The 15,035-nt window shown below is 45.0% G+C and overlaps 1 protein-coding gene and 2 pseudogenes across 1 annotated transcript; all 3 read right to left on the bottom strand.

The window, feature by feature from the left end:
* Positions 1-639: 639 nt before the first annotated feature.
* LOC119317077 (BTB/POZ and MATH domain-containing protein 3-like) lies at positions 640-942 on the bottom strand. The gene has a single exon (XM_037591477.1). The coding sequence runs from the start codon at positions 940-942 to the stop codon at positions 640-642; it is 303 nt and encodes a 100-aa protein (XP_037447374.1).
* A 2,727-nt stretch (positions 943-3,669) lies between these two features.
* On the bottom strand, positions 3,670-4,716 carry LOC119316156 (annotated as a pseudogene).
* A 2,417-nt stretch (positions 4,717-7,133) lies between these two features.
* On the bottom strand, positions 7,134-8,182 carry LOC119316737 (annotated as a pseudogene).
* Positions 8,183-15,035: the final 6,853 nt, after the last annotated feature.

Raw genomic sequence — 15,035 nt, 5'->3', positions numbered from 1 at the left:
TCTCTCTCTTTCCCCCTTTGGGAATCCTAGTTGGAATAGGATTGGGGGGGAGTCCTACTCCCGGAAGGAGTAGGGCTCCTCCTGCGCCCTCCTCCTTGGCCGGCGCCCCCCTCCCCCTTGGCTCCTTTATATACTGAGGCAGAGGCACCCCAGAAACACACAAGTTGATCCACGTGATCTATTCCTTAGCCGTGTGCGGTGCCCCTGCCACCATATTCCTCGATAATACTGTAGCGGAGTTTAGGCGAAGCCCTGCTGCTGTAGTTCATCAAGATCGTCACCACGCTGTCGTGTTGATGGAACTCCTCCCCGACACTTTGTTGGATCGGAGTCCGGGGATCGTCATCGAGCTGAACGTGTGCTCGAACTCGGAGGTGCCGTAGTTTCGGTGCTTGATCGGTTGGATCGTGAAGACATACGACTACTTCATCTACGTTGTGTCAGCGCTTCCGCAGTCGGTCTGCGTTGGGTACGTAGACAACACTCTCCCCTCTCGTTGCTATACATCACATGATCTTGCGTGTGCGTAGGAAATTTTTTGAAATTACTACGAAACCCAACAGCGAGCACATCATTCTTATCATTCGAACAGAGCATAAATTCAATGCAAGCATATTTGAGGTTGTTGCAATGAAGCTACTAAGTTAGAGCTAATATCGTCGCCGCGGTCTCGGCATCAAGACTCTTCCATAGAATGCCTTCACATATCACCTTCATCCTTTTCGTCGCATACTTATCAGCAGCCACAAATAAGTGCTTAACCATTTCTCTTTTTTCATCATCATCAAGATCAACCATGGAAGGCAATGAATCCGTGTAGACGAAGTGAAGAAATGCCTTGAATACAGCAGGTTGCAAGTCGTCGATAGTTATGTCCTGTGACTCGTTGTCCCCGATAGCCATACGCCCGTAAAACTGTGTGTCAAAGACCGCCGACCGCATCGCAAGAAAAATCTTATTAGCAGAAAATATATCCCCTTGAACCTTAAAAGTCACGTCTGCTCCTTTCTTCCCCTCTAGCTATGTTGCAATATTATCCGAAAGTTCAAAGGACAGCACATGATCTCTAGTGCTTCCTTGATAACCCGGACTTCGCACTCCATCACGAGACAATTGTTCCCCATGTACGCCGACTTGGTGGTATTCACGAACTTAATTTGGAAAGCCCCAAGATGGGCTTTTAGGGTCGAACACTTTTGTCACTCAGCATACCGCCTTAAACGTCTAGCCACTAACCGCATCTAGAGGCCACAACCTGTAGTATGCCCTCACCATGGCATTCTTGGTCGGGGCTTGAGGAAGACAGAGGCGTAACCTTGGCTCCCCGAAACCGATGGGGTAGTAGAGGATGCACCAGTCGTAGTGGCTGATAGAGAATGGCGGAGAAGAGCGCAATGCGCCTCTACCAAGGCCCTTGAGGAGGTGTTGCCGGCAATCTCGAACACGACGTGGCCTCCGTCGTCTCTTGTGTGCGCCTCAATAGCACCCTCACTATTGAACCCCACGATGCTACCATCATGGAAGTTGGGAGGAGGAGGGGATCGGGGTGAGTTGTAACTCTCGATGAAGGCCCTTGGTGATGCTATTGCTGGTGGTGGGGAGGGAGGGGGAGTGGCAGCGGCGCGGCGAAAGAAAGTGACCAGGCGGAATGGGCAAGGTTAGGGTTTCGAGTTTGCAAAGGACAAGTTTTGTGATGTCGTGTAGTGTTTATATAAGAATATAAGATAAGAATTAGTACTAACTCGTATTCCTAGGTTTTTATTATTTTATTGGATGGCACAAGAAACAAGTGGTTCCCTGTTCGCACACAGCCACGTCACCGTGTACCTCAGATGTTGAGCGCGGTACGCAGGACACGTTGTCGGGGGAGCCTCTGTTTCACCTCGAGCATACGTTAGAGCCTCCAACATCTCAAGCAATGTCGTCCATTTTCATCTACCACCTTAGCACTCTTTCCATCCTACCATGCCACCATCCCAAATATGTAGTGTACCTCAAGATCGAGGATTGGCCAGTGTACCTGGTCCACGACTTAACATCAGTCTTCTAGATTGAGAACTCCAGAGAATTCTAACATACATGCCTGAGAGTTCACATCTACAGTTCGGTACTACTGAAATTCGAACTACTATGATCAGATTGTAAAGTACTCCCTACATTCCCAAATATAAGATGTTCAACCAATTCAAAAGGAAACTTCTGAAAGACAGAAGGTTCTCATGACAGTGGTATGCAGACGAAAAGCTTACCACCTAATTATCACATCGATTATAGCCCAAAAAGCAAAGAGAAGAACCAATACCACGGGTTGCACACTCTGAAAAGAGGAATAGCATGAACCATGCATAAAGAGTTCTGCATACTATTATAATACGGGTGAAATTTCTAATGATATGATATTATCAACTACAAGCAGAATATCATGTCAATGTATATATAGAAAGTTCAGAATTTCAGGGGTCAACTATCATGTCAATGTATAAGTGTTCGATGTGTATTCGAAAAAACTTCAATGTGCATCTATTTTTTTTCAACATGTATAGAAAAATGTTCAACATGTATTCAACAAAAGTCGACATGTTTGTAAATATAGAAAAAAACAGGAAAAATAGAAAAACAAAATGAAAATCGATAAAAAAGGATAGAGAGAAATACAAAAGAGAAGTAGAAGGAAAGATGCTAGGAACCTTCCGAAAACCGGGTGGAAGGTTTCTCCAACTTCTCCTTAAAAGCTTCCCAAAACTATTAGATACCACATTGCTAAGCCAGCCCATTTCATCGATCCCTGTAGGTGAGGGCTGCTTATGTCCCGCAACAAGCGAGGCATTACACTTGCGATGGGATTATGCCACTAAGGTTGCGCACAAGACGTAAAACCCACCCGTGATGCACTAGGCTCTCTGGTCTATCATCTATATTATCTGGCCCAACTCGGCGCAGGACATCAGGTCATGCTAACTCCGCACGCAAACCGTCGGTCATGCTCTGCCTAGCCCTCTGGCCTCAGGCATGTCAGAAAAATCCGGCCCAAGTCTCGGCTGATGGGAAGAGAGAGAGAGAGAGAGAGAGAGAGAGAGAGAGAGAGGGAGAGAGGGAGTGGTATTGCTTGGTATAGAAACACCTCAAGAAATTCATGAGGGTTATTTTTGCACACACAAAGCCTTGAGCAAGATTCCTCGCATATGGTGACCAGTCGGTGCGGTTGTGACATGTTCACTCATATTTAACCAGTTGAAAATTCCCATGAGCTACACAACTATTGTGCATATTTGGAACAAGTTTGTAGACCAATGGTGCATTTTAGTCATTTCGCTATCATTGCTTGTCGACAAAACCTCCTTGTCTTCACACTATTTTCCCTATTGATGGTACCATTTCACAGGACCCCATCGCCACTTCTCGAACAATCTCACTTGTTTGTGCTCCACCTTCTATCCCTATCCACCTTCCCTTCATCCAAGTGAGGATGGACTATTTTTGTCTCCATACTTTGATGTGGTTCCGTGGCATAGCACGGGCATCTTACTAGTGTATCAAAAGTAACTTGATAGAAGCCAACCGGTGATGGGTATCCTAAATTTAGCACCACTTCATAACCTTCTCAAAACCAACATGCCAAGGATCTTCTAGAACTGAAGGACAGGCAGTAGCTCATGCCGGGTTGGCATACTAAATTTTGCGGGACTTAACTATTCTCTCAAACACATCGATTACGACATCAGGAAAAGATCTTTTGAGATGTAGATACCCTTGGCTTGCAAGCACATCATTCATATTATTCGAACAGAGCATAAATTCAATGCAAGCATATTTGAGGTTGTTGCAATGAAGCTGCTAAGTTAGAGCTAATATTGTCGCCGCGGTCTCAACATCAAGACTCTTCCATAGCATGCCTTCACATATCACCTTCATCCTTTTCATCGCATACTTATCAGCAGCCACAAGTACGTGCTTAACTATTTCTCTTTTTCCATCATCATCAAGATCAACCATGGAAGGCAATGAATCCATGAAGAAGTGAAGAAATGCCTTGAATACACAGCAGATTGCATGTCGTCGATAGTTATGTCATGTGACTCATTGTCCCCCATAGCCACAGGCCCATAAAACTTCGTGTCAAAGACCGTCGACCGCATCGCAAGCAACATCTTATTAGCAGAAAATATATTCCCTTGAACCTAAAAAGTCACGTTTGCTCCTTTCTTCCCCTCTAGCAATGTTGCAAGATTATCCGAAAGTTCAGAGGGCAGCACATGATCTCTAGTGCTTCCTTGATAACACGAACTTCGCACTCCATCATGAGACAATTGTTTCCCACGTACGTCGGCTTGGTGGTCTTCATAAACTTTGGAAAGCCCCAAGATGGGCTTTTAGGGTCGAACACTTTTGTCACTTGGCACACCGCCTTAATCGTTTGCCCCTAACCGCATCCAGAGGCCACAACCTGTAGAACACCCTCACCACGGCGTTCTTGGTCATGATCTTGAGAAAGACAGAGGCGTGACATTGGCTCTCCTCGTCCCCAAAACCGTCGGGGCAGTACAGGATGCACCATTCGTAGCTGTCGATAGAGAATGGCGGAGAAGAGCGCAATTCGCCTCTACCAAGGCCCTTGAGTAGGTTTTAGCCAGCAATCTCAGACGCGCTCGTGGCCTCCATCATCTCTTGGGTGTTCCTCAATGGCACCCTCACTATTGAACCCCGCGATGCTGCCATTGCGGAAGTTGGGAGGAGGAGGGGGCGGGGTGGGTTGTAACTCTCGATGAAGGCACTTGGCGATGCTATTGGTGGTGGTGGGGAGGGAAGGGGGAGTGGCGGCGGTGCAGAGGAAGAAAGTGACTAGGAGGATTGGGGGAAGGTCAGGGTTTCAATTTGGAAAGGGGAAAGTTTTGTGTTGTCGTGTAGTAGTTATATAAGAATATAAGATAACCATTAGTACTTAACTTATACTCTTAGGTTTTTACGATTTTATTTGATGGAACAAGAAACAAGTGGTTCCTTGTTCGCACACAGCCACATCACCGTGTACCTCCGGTGTTGAGTGCGGTACGCAGGACACGTCGACGGAGGAGCCTCCGTTTTACCTCGAGCATAAGTTAGCGCCTTTGTTATCTCTAGCAGTGTTGTCCATTTTCATCTACCACCTTAGCACTCTTTCCATCCTACCATCCCAAACATGCAGTGTACCTCCAGATCGAGGATTGGCCAGTGTACCTGGTCCATGATTTAACCTGACTCTTCTACATTGGGAACTCCAGGGAATTCTCATATAAATTCCCGAGAGTTCACATCTGCAGTTCAGTACTACTGAAATTAGAACTACTATGACCATATTGTAAAGTGCTCCCCCCATTCACAAATATAAGATGCTCAGCTGATTCGAAAGGAAACTTTTGACAGAGAGAGGGTTCCATGACAGTGGCATGTAGACGAAGAGCTTACCACCTAATTAACACATCGATTGTAGCCCACGAAGCAAAAAGAAGAGCCAATACCACAGGTTGCACAATCTAAAAAAAGGAATAGCATGAACCAGGCATCAAAAGCTATGCATAATATTATAATACAGGTGAAATTTCCAATGATATGCTAATATCAACTATAAGCAGAATATCATGTCAATGTATATATAGAAAGTTCATAAATTTCAGGGATCAACTATCTTGTTTCCTTTTTAGGAAGTTCATTTTTCTTTTCAATCTAGGAAAGTACAAATTAATATGGACTATTATGGATATAGAGGATAGACAACTAGAATGGAAACCGAAAAGGTTGAGGCATGGAAAAAAAGTGTAAGGGAAATGTCAAATTTTGTTTGGCAATTTTAAAACTGTCATTAACATATAAAAACTCATTTTTTCCAATAAAAATGTTTGTAACACTTAAAAAAATTACGCATGTTTTAAAAAATGTTCATGACATTTTTAAAAAATGTTGGATGCGTGTTAAAAAATGTTCCATATGCATTTGGTAAATGTCCAACATGTATTCAGATAAGTGTTCAATGTGTATTCGAAAAAAGATCAATGTGTATCTAATTTTTTTCAACGTGCATTCAACAAAAGTCAACATGTATTTTAAAAATAGAAAAAACAAACAGGAAAAATAGAATAACAAAATGAAAACTGGTAAAAATGGGAGATAAATACAAAAGAGAAGTGGAAGGAAAGCTGCTAGGAACCTTCCCAAAACTGGACGGAAGGTTCCTCCGACTTCTCCTTAAAAACTTCCCAAAACTATTAGATACCACATTGTTGGGCAAGCCCATTTCATCAATCCCTGTAGGTGAGGGCTGCTTATGTCCCACAACAAACGAGGCATTGCATTTGCGATGGGATTATGCCACTAATGTTGCACACAAGACGTAACAACCCACCCGTGATACACTAGGCTGTGTGGTCCATCTTCTATATTATCTGGCCCAGCCCGGCACAGGACATCAGGTCATGCTAGCTCCGCACACAAACCGTCAATCGTGCTCTGCCTAGCCATTTGGCCTCAGGCATGTCAGAAAAATCCGGCCCAAGTCTCGCCTGACGCGAAGAGAGAGAGAGAGAGAGAGAGAGAGAGGGCATAAAAACACCTCAAAAAATTATGAGGGTTATTTTTGCACACAAAAAGCTTTGAGCAAGATTCCTCGCATATGGTGACCAGTCAGTGCCATTGTGACATGTTCACTCATATTTAACAAGTTGAAAACATCCCATGAGCTACACAACTATTGTGCATATTTGGAACAAGTTTATAGACTATTGGTCCATTTTAGTCAATTCACTATCATTGCCTTGTCGACAAAACCTCCTTGTCTTCACACTGTTTTCCCTCTTGCTCGTACCATTTCATAGGACCACATCGACGCTTCTCGAACAATCTCACATGTTTGTGCTCCACCTTCTATCCCTATCGGCCTTCTCCCCCCATCCAAGCAAATATGGACTATTTTGTCTCCATACTTTGATGTGGTTCCATGGCGTAGCACGGACATCTTACTAGTGTATCAAAAGTAACTCGATAGAAGCCAACCGGTGATGGGCATCCTAAATTTAGCACCACTTCATAACCTTCTCCAAACCAACATGCCAAGGATCTTCCATGACTGAAGGACAAGCAGTAGCTCATGCCGGGTTGGCATACTAAATTTTGCGGGACTTAACTGTTCTCTCAAACACATCGGTAATGACATCAGGAAAAGATTGTTTGAAATATAGATACCCTTGGCTTGTGAGCACATCATTCATTCTATTCGAAGAGAGCATAAATTCAATGCAAGCATCTTTGAGGTTGCTGCAATGAAGCTACTCTGCTAGAGCTAATATTGTCACCATGGTCTCAACATCAAGCATCTTGCATAGCTTGCCTTCACATATCACCTTCATCATTTCCATCGCATAATTATCGGTAGCCACAAGTAACCGCGTAAGCACTTCTCTTTTGTCATCATTACCAAGATCAACCATGGAAGGCAATGAATCCATGTTGATGAAGTGAAGAAATGCCTTTAAAACAGCAGGTTGCATGTCGTCGATAGTTATGTCATGTGACTCATTGTCCCCCATAGCCATAGGCATGTAGAACTTGGCGTCGAAGACTGCCGACCGCATCGCAAGCAAAATCTTACGAGCTAAAAATATATTCCCTTGAACCTTGAAAGTCACGTCTGCTCTTTTCTCCCCCTCTAGCAATGTTGCAAGATTATCCAAAAGTTCAGAGGGCCACACATGGATCTCTAGTTCTTCCTTGACAACACAGACTTCGCACTCCATCATGAGACAATTGTTCTGCACGTAGGTCGGCTTGGTAGTCTTCTTGAACTTTGGAAAGCCCCAAGATGTGCTTTTAGGGTGGAACACTTCTATCACTTGGCACACCGCCTTAATCATCTGTCCCCTAACCGCATCCAAAGGACAAAACCTGTAGAACGCGCTCACCAGGGCGTTCTTGGTCAGGAGCTTGAGGAAGACAGAGGCGTACCTTGGCTCCCCTCATCCCCGAAACTGTCGGGGTAGTACAGGATGCACCATTCGTAGTCGCCGGTAGATAATGGTGGAGAAGAGTGCAATTCACCTCTACCCAGGCTCTTGAGCAGGTTGTAGCTGGCAATATCAAACGCGGCTATGGCCTCCATCGTCTCTTGTGTGTGCCTCAATGGCACCCTCACTGTTGAACTATGTGATGCTACCATTGCGGGAGTTGGGAGGAGGAGGAGGGTTGGGACGGGTTGTAACTCTCGATGAAGGCCCTTGGCGATGCTATTGGTGGTAGTGGGGAGGGGAGAGGGAGTGGCGGGGGAGTGACCAAGCGGATTGGGGGAAGGTTAGTGCTTCAACTTTGGAAGGGGGAAGTTTTGTATTGTCGTGCAGTGGTTATATAATAATATAAGATAGGAATTAGTATAAACTCTTATTCTTAGGTTTTTACGGTTTTATCCGTTGGCAAAAGAAACATGTGGTTCCCTGTTCGCACACAGCCACGTCACCATGTACCTCCGGTGTTGAGTGCGGTATGCAAGACACGTCACCGGAGGAGCCTCTGTTTCACCTCGAGCCTAAGTTAGTGCCTTCGACATCTCAAGCAGTACCGTCGATTTTCATCTACCACCTTAGCATTCTTTCGATCCTACCTCCCAAACATGTAGTATACCTCAAAATCGAGGATTGGCCAGTGTACCTTGTCCACGATTTAACCGAGTCTACTAGATGGAGAACTCCAGTGAATTCTAATATACATGCCTGAGAGTTCACATCTCCAGTTCACTAGTACTGAAATTCGAACTACTATGATCAGATTGTAAAGTACTCCCTCCATTCACAAATATAAGATGTTCAACTGATTCCAAAGGAAACTTTTGTAAGAGAGAAGGTTTTCCCATGAAAGTAGCATACAAACGAAGAGCTTACCACCTAATTAACACATCGATTATAGCCCACGAAGCAAAAAGAACCAATACCACGGGTTACACAATCTGCAAAAGAGGAATAGCATGAACCAGGCATAAAAAGCTATGTATAATATTATAATACAGGTGAAATTTCCAATGATATGCTATTACCAACTAGAAGCAAAATATCATGTCAATCTACATATAGAAAGTTCAGAATTTCAGGGATCAACTATCTTGTTTCCTTTTCAAAAAGTTCATTTTTTTTCTCAGTCTGGGAAAGTACAAATTAATATGAACTATTATTGACATAGAGGATTGATAACCAGAATAGAAACAGCAAAGGCTGAGGCACGGAAAAAAGTGTTAGTGAAATACCAAATTTTGTTTGGCAATTTTCAAAAATGTCATTAACATATAAAATAATTGTTTTTCCATTAAAAAATGTTTGTAACACTTCAATTTTTTACGCATGTTTAAAAAAATGGTCATGATATTTTAAAAAAATGTTAGATGCATGTTAAAAATATTCCATATGCATTTGACAAATGTACACCATCTATTCGGAATTTCAGATAAGTGTTCAATGTGTATTCGAAAAAACTTCAATGTGCATCTATTTTTTTCAACATGTATTCAACAAAAGTCGACATGTTTGTAAATATAAAAAATAACAAACTGGAAAAATAGAAAAACAAAATGAAAATCGATAAAAACGGGTAGAGAGAAATACAAAAGAGAAGTAGAAGGAAAGCTGCTAGGAACCTTCCCAAAACCGGGTGGAAGGTTTCTCCAACTTCTCCTTAAAAGCTTCTATTCGAAGAGAGCATAAATTCAATACAAGCATCTTTGAGGTTGATGCAATGAAGTTGCTCAGCTAGAGCTAATATTGTCACCACGGTCTCAACATCAAGACTCATGCATAGCATGCCTTCACATATCAACTTCATCCTTTTCATCACATACTAATTAGCAGCCACAAGTAAGTGCTTAACCATTTCTATTTTGTCATTTAGATACATTAAAACTGAGCATCTTTTCAGCCCTCTCAGGCTATTAGCACTTTCATCATTTGGATCATCAGTTTTGGAAGGTTTCTCCAACTTCTCCTTAAAAGCTTCTATTCGAAGAGAGCATAAATTCAATACAAGCATCTTTGAGGTTGATGCAATGAAGTTGCTCAGCTAGAGCTAATATTGTCACCACGGTCTCAACATCAAGACTCATGCATAGCATGCCTTCACATATCAACTTCATCCTTTTCATCACATACTAATCAGCAGCCACAAGTAAGTGCTTAACCATTTCTATTTTGTCATCATCATCAAGACCAACCATGGAAGGCAATGAATCCGTATAGATGAAGTGAAGAAATGCCTTGAAAATAGCAGGTTGCGTGTCGTCAATAGTTATGTCTTGTGACTCTTTGTCCCTCGTTGCCATAGGCCTGCGGAACTTGGCAACGAAGATCGCCGACCGCATCGCAAGCAAAATATTAATTATGAGCAGAAACAATCTCCCCTTGAACCTTGAAAGTCACGTTTGTTCCTTTCTTCCCCTCTAGCAATATTGCAAGGTTATCTGAAAGGTCAGAGGGTGGCACATGGATCTCGGGTATTTCCTTGTCCTTGATAACACTGTCTTCCCTCTTGATCATGAGAAAATCGTTCCGCACGTACGCGGGCTAAATGGTCTTCACAAACTTTGGAAAGCCCAAAGATGGGCTTTTAGGGCCGAACACTTTTGTCACTTGGCTTATGAACACCGCCTTAACCATCTGCCCCCTAACCGCATCCAGAGGCCAATTATGGAACTCCTCACCACGGCGTTCTTGGTGAGGAGCTCGAGGCAGACAAAGGTGTAACCTTGGACGCCGTAGAGGAGAAGGGGAGGAGGGAAGCGAGGAGGACGTCGTGGACCTGCAACACTTCCATCATCAACAAGTTCTTGTGAAGCTCTGCGTCTTCACCGCCCTATTCCTCCGCTTCGCGAGCTATGCAACATGGTGGCAGGGATCGGCTTCGTCCCTGAATTCTTGGTTGACGAAAAATCCCATTGGTCCTCCCCTTCTCCCAGTGCTTTGCTGGTCTGGCTTTGCCTGCGGACTTTTGAAGAACCTGTGTTGATCTTGATCCCCTGTGAAAGTGCCTCTGAGAAACGTATGCATGCTTTGTGAACTCGGTGGTTACTTTTATCCCTGATGATGGTTAGTAGTTTACATGTCTGTGATTTTGTCCTATTTGCTGCCAGTCAGAAAATTACAGAAACTTCAGCAGTTTAGTAGCTCATGGTTTGAATTTCGGTTCTTGTCATTGGTTTCTGTCTGCATTTGAAAACTATGCGACGTACGTGTGTTTTGGGCATTCAAAACCGAAGCAAGATGCAAATTATAATGCTAACACTTCTATACCCGCTGCTAGAATTATCAAAGGATGACGTATGTGCTGGAATCCGGCCTGTTAGCTCTCTTAGTTTCATGAACGAATTGGAAACTTGAAAATGGGAAATCTAGGGCACAGGCGGATGAAGAGAAAAGAGAGGCTCTTCCTGATCAACTCAAAGTAAATTCAGAAAACATTTAGGCCATCTCTTCTTTTTCATCAGAAGTGACATATCTCAAACATTTAGGTCTCCAACTCCAGTCCATGACTTTTATTTTTCCAGCTTCATCTCTTCAACGGCGACCCTGGCCCTTCCACGCGACGGCAGCCGAGAGCCCCATCTCCTCGAATAGCTTGTTTAGTTCGTCGATCGTCTCCAGGTTCAGGAGGTTCCTCGCCCGCGCGGCGGCCAGGCGCCGGCGCAGGGAGACGACCTCCTCGGGGTGGACGACGTAGTGGTCCACGAGGACATCGCCAACGACGGTGTCGTCCGGGAGCTCCTCCTCGGCGTGCGGCGCGTGCGTCTCCTCCCCCGATCCTCCCGCCTCGAGCTCGACAGGCACGTCGTCCGGCTCCTCCGTCGCCGGCCGCACGACCTCCTCTGCGGTGGCGCCGTGAAAGGCGGGGTCCTCGACCTCGTCGGGGAGCACCACCTCGCCCGACCCGGGCGCTTCCCCCTCGATCTCCACTGGCACATCCTCGGCCTTCTCGGTGGCGCCGTGAAGGCCAGGTTCCTCGACCTGGTCAGGGAGCACAACCTCGCCCGACCCCGGCGCTTCCCGCTCGAGCTCGCCAGGGCCGTCGTCGGCCGGCTGCGCGGCCTTCCCATCGGTGGCGCCGTGAAGGTGAAGGTCGGTCACCTGAGGGAGCACCACCTCGCCATCGTCGCGCTGCTGCGCGTTGTCGAGCTTTGGCAGCTCCGCGGCGTTGTGGGCCGTGAGGATAGCCACCTTCTCCTCCGACCCTGTCTTCGCCGTTGGGTCGCCGCCGGCCTTCGCCTGGGCTACGGGAGGCGCATGCGGCCGAAGGGCCACGCCTCCGCGCTTATTGCGCAGCCTGCTTTTGCCTTTCGTGCCCATGCGCGACCACGAACGGCCGGCGGACGTGGTCGCGGGAAGCAGCAGAAGGAGAAGGGAAAGGCAGGGAGGGAGCCACGCACGAGTCTGGCCTTCTCCCTCTTTATATTAATGGACGTCCCCTATTAATAGGCAGGGAGCCGCGGAACACGAACGGCCGGCGGCCGGCGGTGCGAGAAACCAAAGGGCATGGCATCCTGAATTTCTGAAACCGACGGATATGCTCATGCATACGGAGATTGATTGATTGGGGGATGTGAAAAGATCGATGGATGTGTAACCGCTTGATTAATTGCCCGGAATACGCGTGGCCATGCAAATGCATGCAGTATTTTCATCTCGCGCAACGCACGCAAGCAAAACAAAGCAAACGTGAGTGACCCGCAAAAAAGGAAGCAAACGTGAGTGATTCTTTTTTTAGTTGGAATTGTTGCACTTTATTCAAAACTCGGTGTGGGGATTTGTGGACTGCCTGGACATGCCCAAATAGAGTGGGGGTTAGGTTGGGTGGCTTTTTTCGTTCTCTCTTATCCGGGCAGTGGCCAGGTTGTCTGTCCAAACGTTTGAGGAGGATACGAGGACTCCGGATGTAGATGCTCTTAGGCATCCATTTTTAGGTATCCAATTATCATGAAAAATGTTGATATTTGTACCAACTCCAACCCGCCAGATAATATTGACTTATTGGACAAAATACGTGGTATGAAGAATTTGGCGAGTTGGAGATGGTATGAGTGAATTATTGATTAATTAAACAAAGTGTACGGGGTCGATTGAATTGAACAAGAAGAGATGAAGATAACTAATACAATATTAACTTACTAGAGAAAATATGTCCTATCAAACATTGGAAATAAAGATGAACTGTAAGAATATGTGATAAAATTGGATCGACTACACCGTTATAATTTATTTCCTATTACCCCTGACCAAGTCTAGCGGACTTTCATTGGGGTAACTAATGTGTCGAAGATGGCTTTGGTGGCGTCGATCATGAGTAAGACTAGTCATAGTGGGGAGTAACATAGGCTAGTCATGCATCTAGTCTATGTTACTACCTTAGTGCGAAGTATCATACCCCTCCGTCCTTGAAAGAGTCTACTTCTAACTTTGTTGGAGGGGTCAAACTATCTCAAAGTTTGACCAATGGATGAAATCTCTCTCAATGGGATTACATTGAGAGTAATAAGGTCAAAAGAGAAAGAAGGAGTGGATCTATCAATGGGTGAAATCTCTGTCAAGAAATATAAAAACTCTCAATGGGATCCAAGATTTGGTGTAGGAGAAGTGAGAGGGGGCCTTTTGAGTGTTCTAGGGTTTGTTTCAAGTGTTGGTCAAACCCCTCCATGAAATGGTGGAGGGGTATATATATAGCTCCCCATGAACTAGTCGTTTGTGGCATTTTCTGCATGGGCTAGACGTTTGGCTAAGAACCCAGACAGCCCAGCCATTGAAGTATCATGCACCGAAGGCATGAGAACTAGCAAAATAGAGCTAGCAGCTCGGACAGTCCGACGGAAGGCCAGACATCATGGTAGCAGCCCAGACAAACCAACTTAGTATATTTAGCTCCAACGATAAGTACCTTTTTTCGATAGGCATTTTAATAGGCTAGCGTGTGATAATGTGTGTCTTAAGATTTTTTCTGAAGTGTCTCTCAGGCACTGTTAGTTGACACCGCTCTTCTAGGCTGTCAAGATGGAGAAGTACATTGTTGCTAGTTTCAATAAGCAAGCTTAGTCTTGAAATAAATTTACTCCATTTCTTTAAAGCATAACACAATCTCTTAAGCTTAACGGAGATGTTTGTAGCACTGGTAGAGCTCTTAATGGGCTTACTCCATGAATTCTGAACCACTTGTAAAAAAACTGGATGTTCTGGCCAAAAGCTTTCAAATCTGAAAAGATTACCCTCGGGGATGGTTGTATCAACCGAAAGCACACATGTCACATGATCTGAAATTGGCCCGGCAAGAGGTTTAACAATGGTGTTGAAAAAATAGAGATCAATGTAACAAAGAAAAGAACCAATCATTGCGGAATGGCTTCAAGGGAATTCCCTTTGTGTATGATTAGTAGCTGGTCGACGGAAGAATGTTAAGGTGCGACTCGATCGAGTTGTAGCAGATGTGCATGGATGGATATCTTTGCAGATGCGTCGGTGGAACACATCGTCTCGTCATGCTCTGCCCAATGTTTCCTTATCTGGCTTCACGTGGAGCAGCTAACACAAAATAAGAATAGTGCATGCAGTATGAGTTATTCGCAGGGAGAGAGTGTCTGACTCGCTAAATATAATTAAGGCATGTTTGGTTACTTGCATCCCCCAAGCGGACCCACCGGATGTAAGAAAAATTTGTTGCTTACGTACATGAGGTGTCGGCCCACACATGCATGAAACTTAAAGCAGCCCAGAGTTTGGCTCACTAGGAACGCTCGAATCGATTGTTTCCAGTGAGCTAGGCTGAGTCGACAGTAAAATGTGGAATGTTGTACGCGACGGTGCAGGGGGAATCAACATGGAGATGGCGGGAGACAAAGATCTGCCGACACGGGATGGCGTGAAAACGTATTATCCCCCTTTAATCACTCATGTCTAGTGGTAGGAGAAATCCAACCTCAATACTCTGCACCGGCAATGACTCGGATCTACAGAAGCGATGGGACAACTTAAATCTTTGGCAACAGGACCTCCCCCCCC

Source organism: Triticum dicoccoides, chromosome 6A (assembly GCF_002162155.2).
Source record: "Triticum dicoccoides isolate Atlit2015 ecotype Zavitan chromosome 6A, WEW_v2.0, whole genome shotgun sequence".
In the NCBI taxonomy this organism is placed as follows: domain Eukaryota; kingdom Viridiplantae; phylum Streptophyta; class Magnoliopsida; order Poales; family Poaceae; genus Triticum; species Triticum dicoccoides.
Note: the sequence above shows the minus strand (reverse complement) of the source record. Positions and strands in the feature narration are given on the sequence as shown.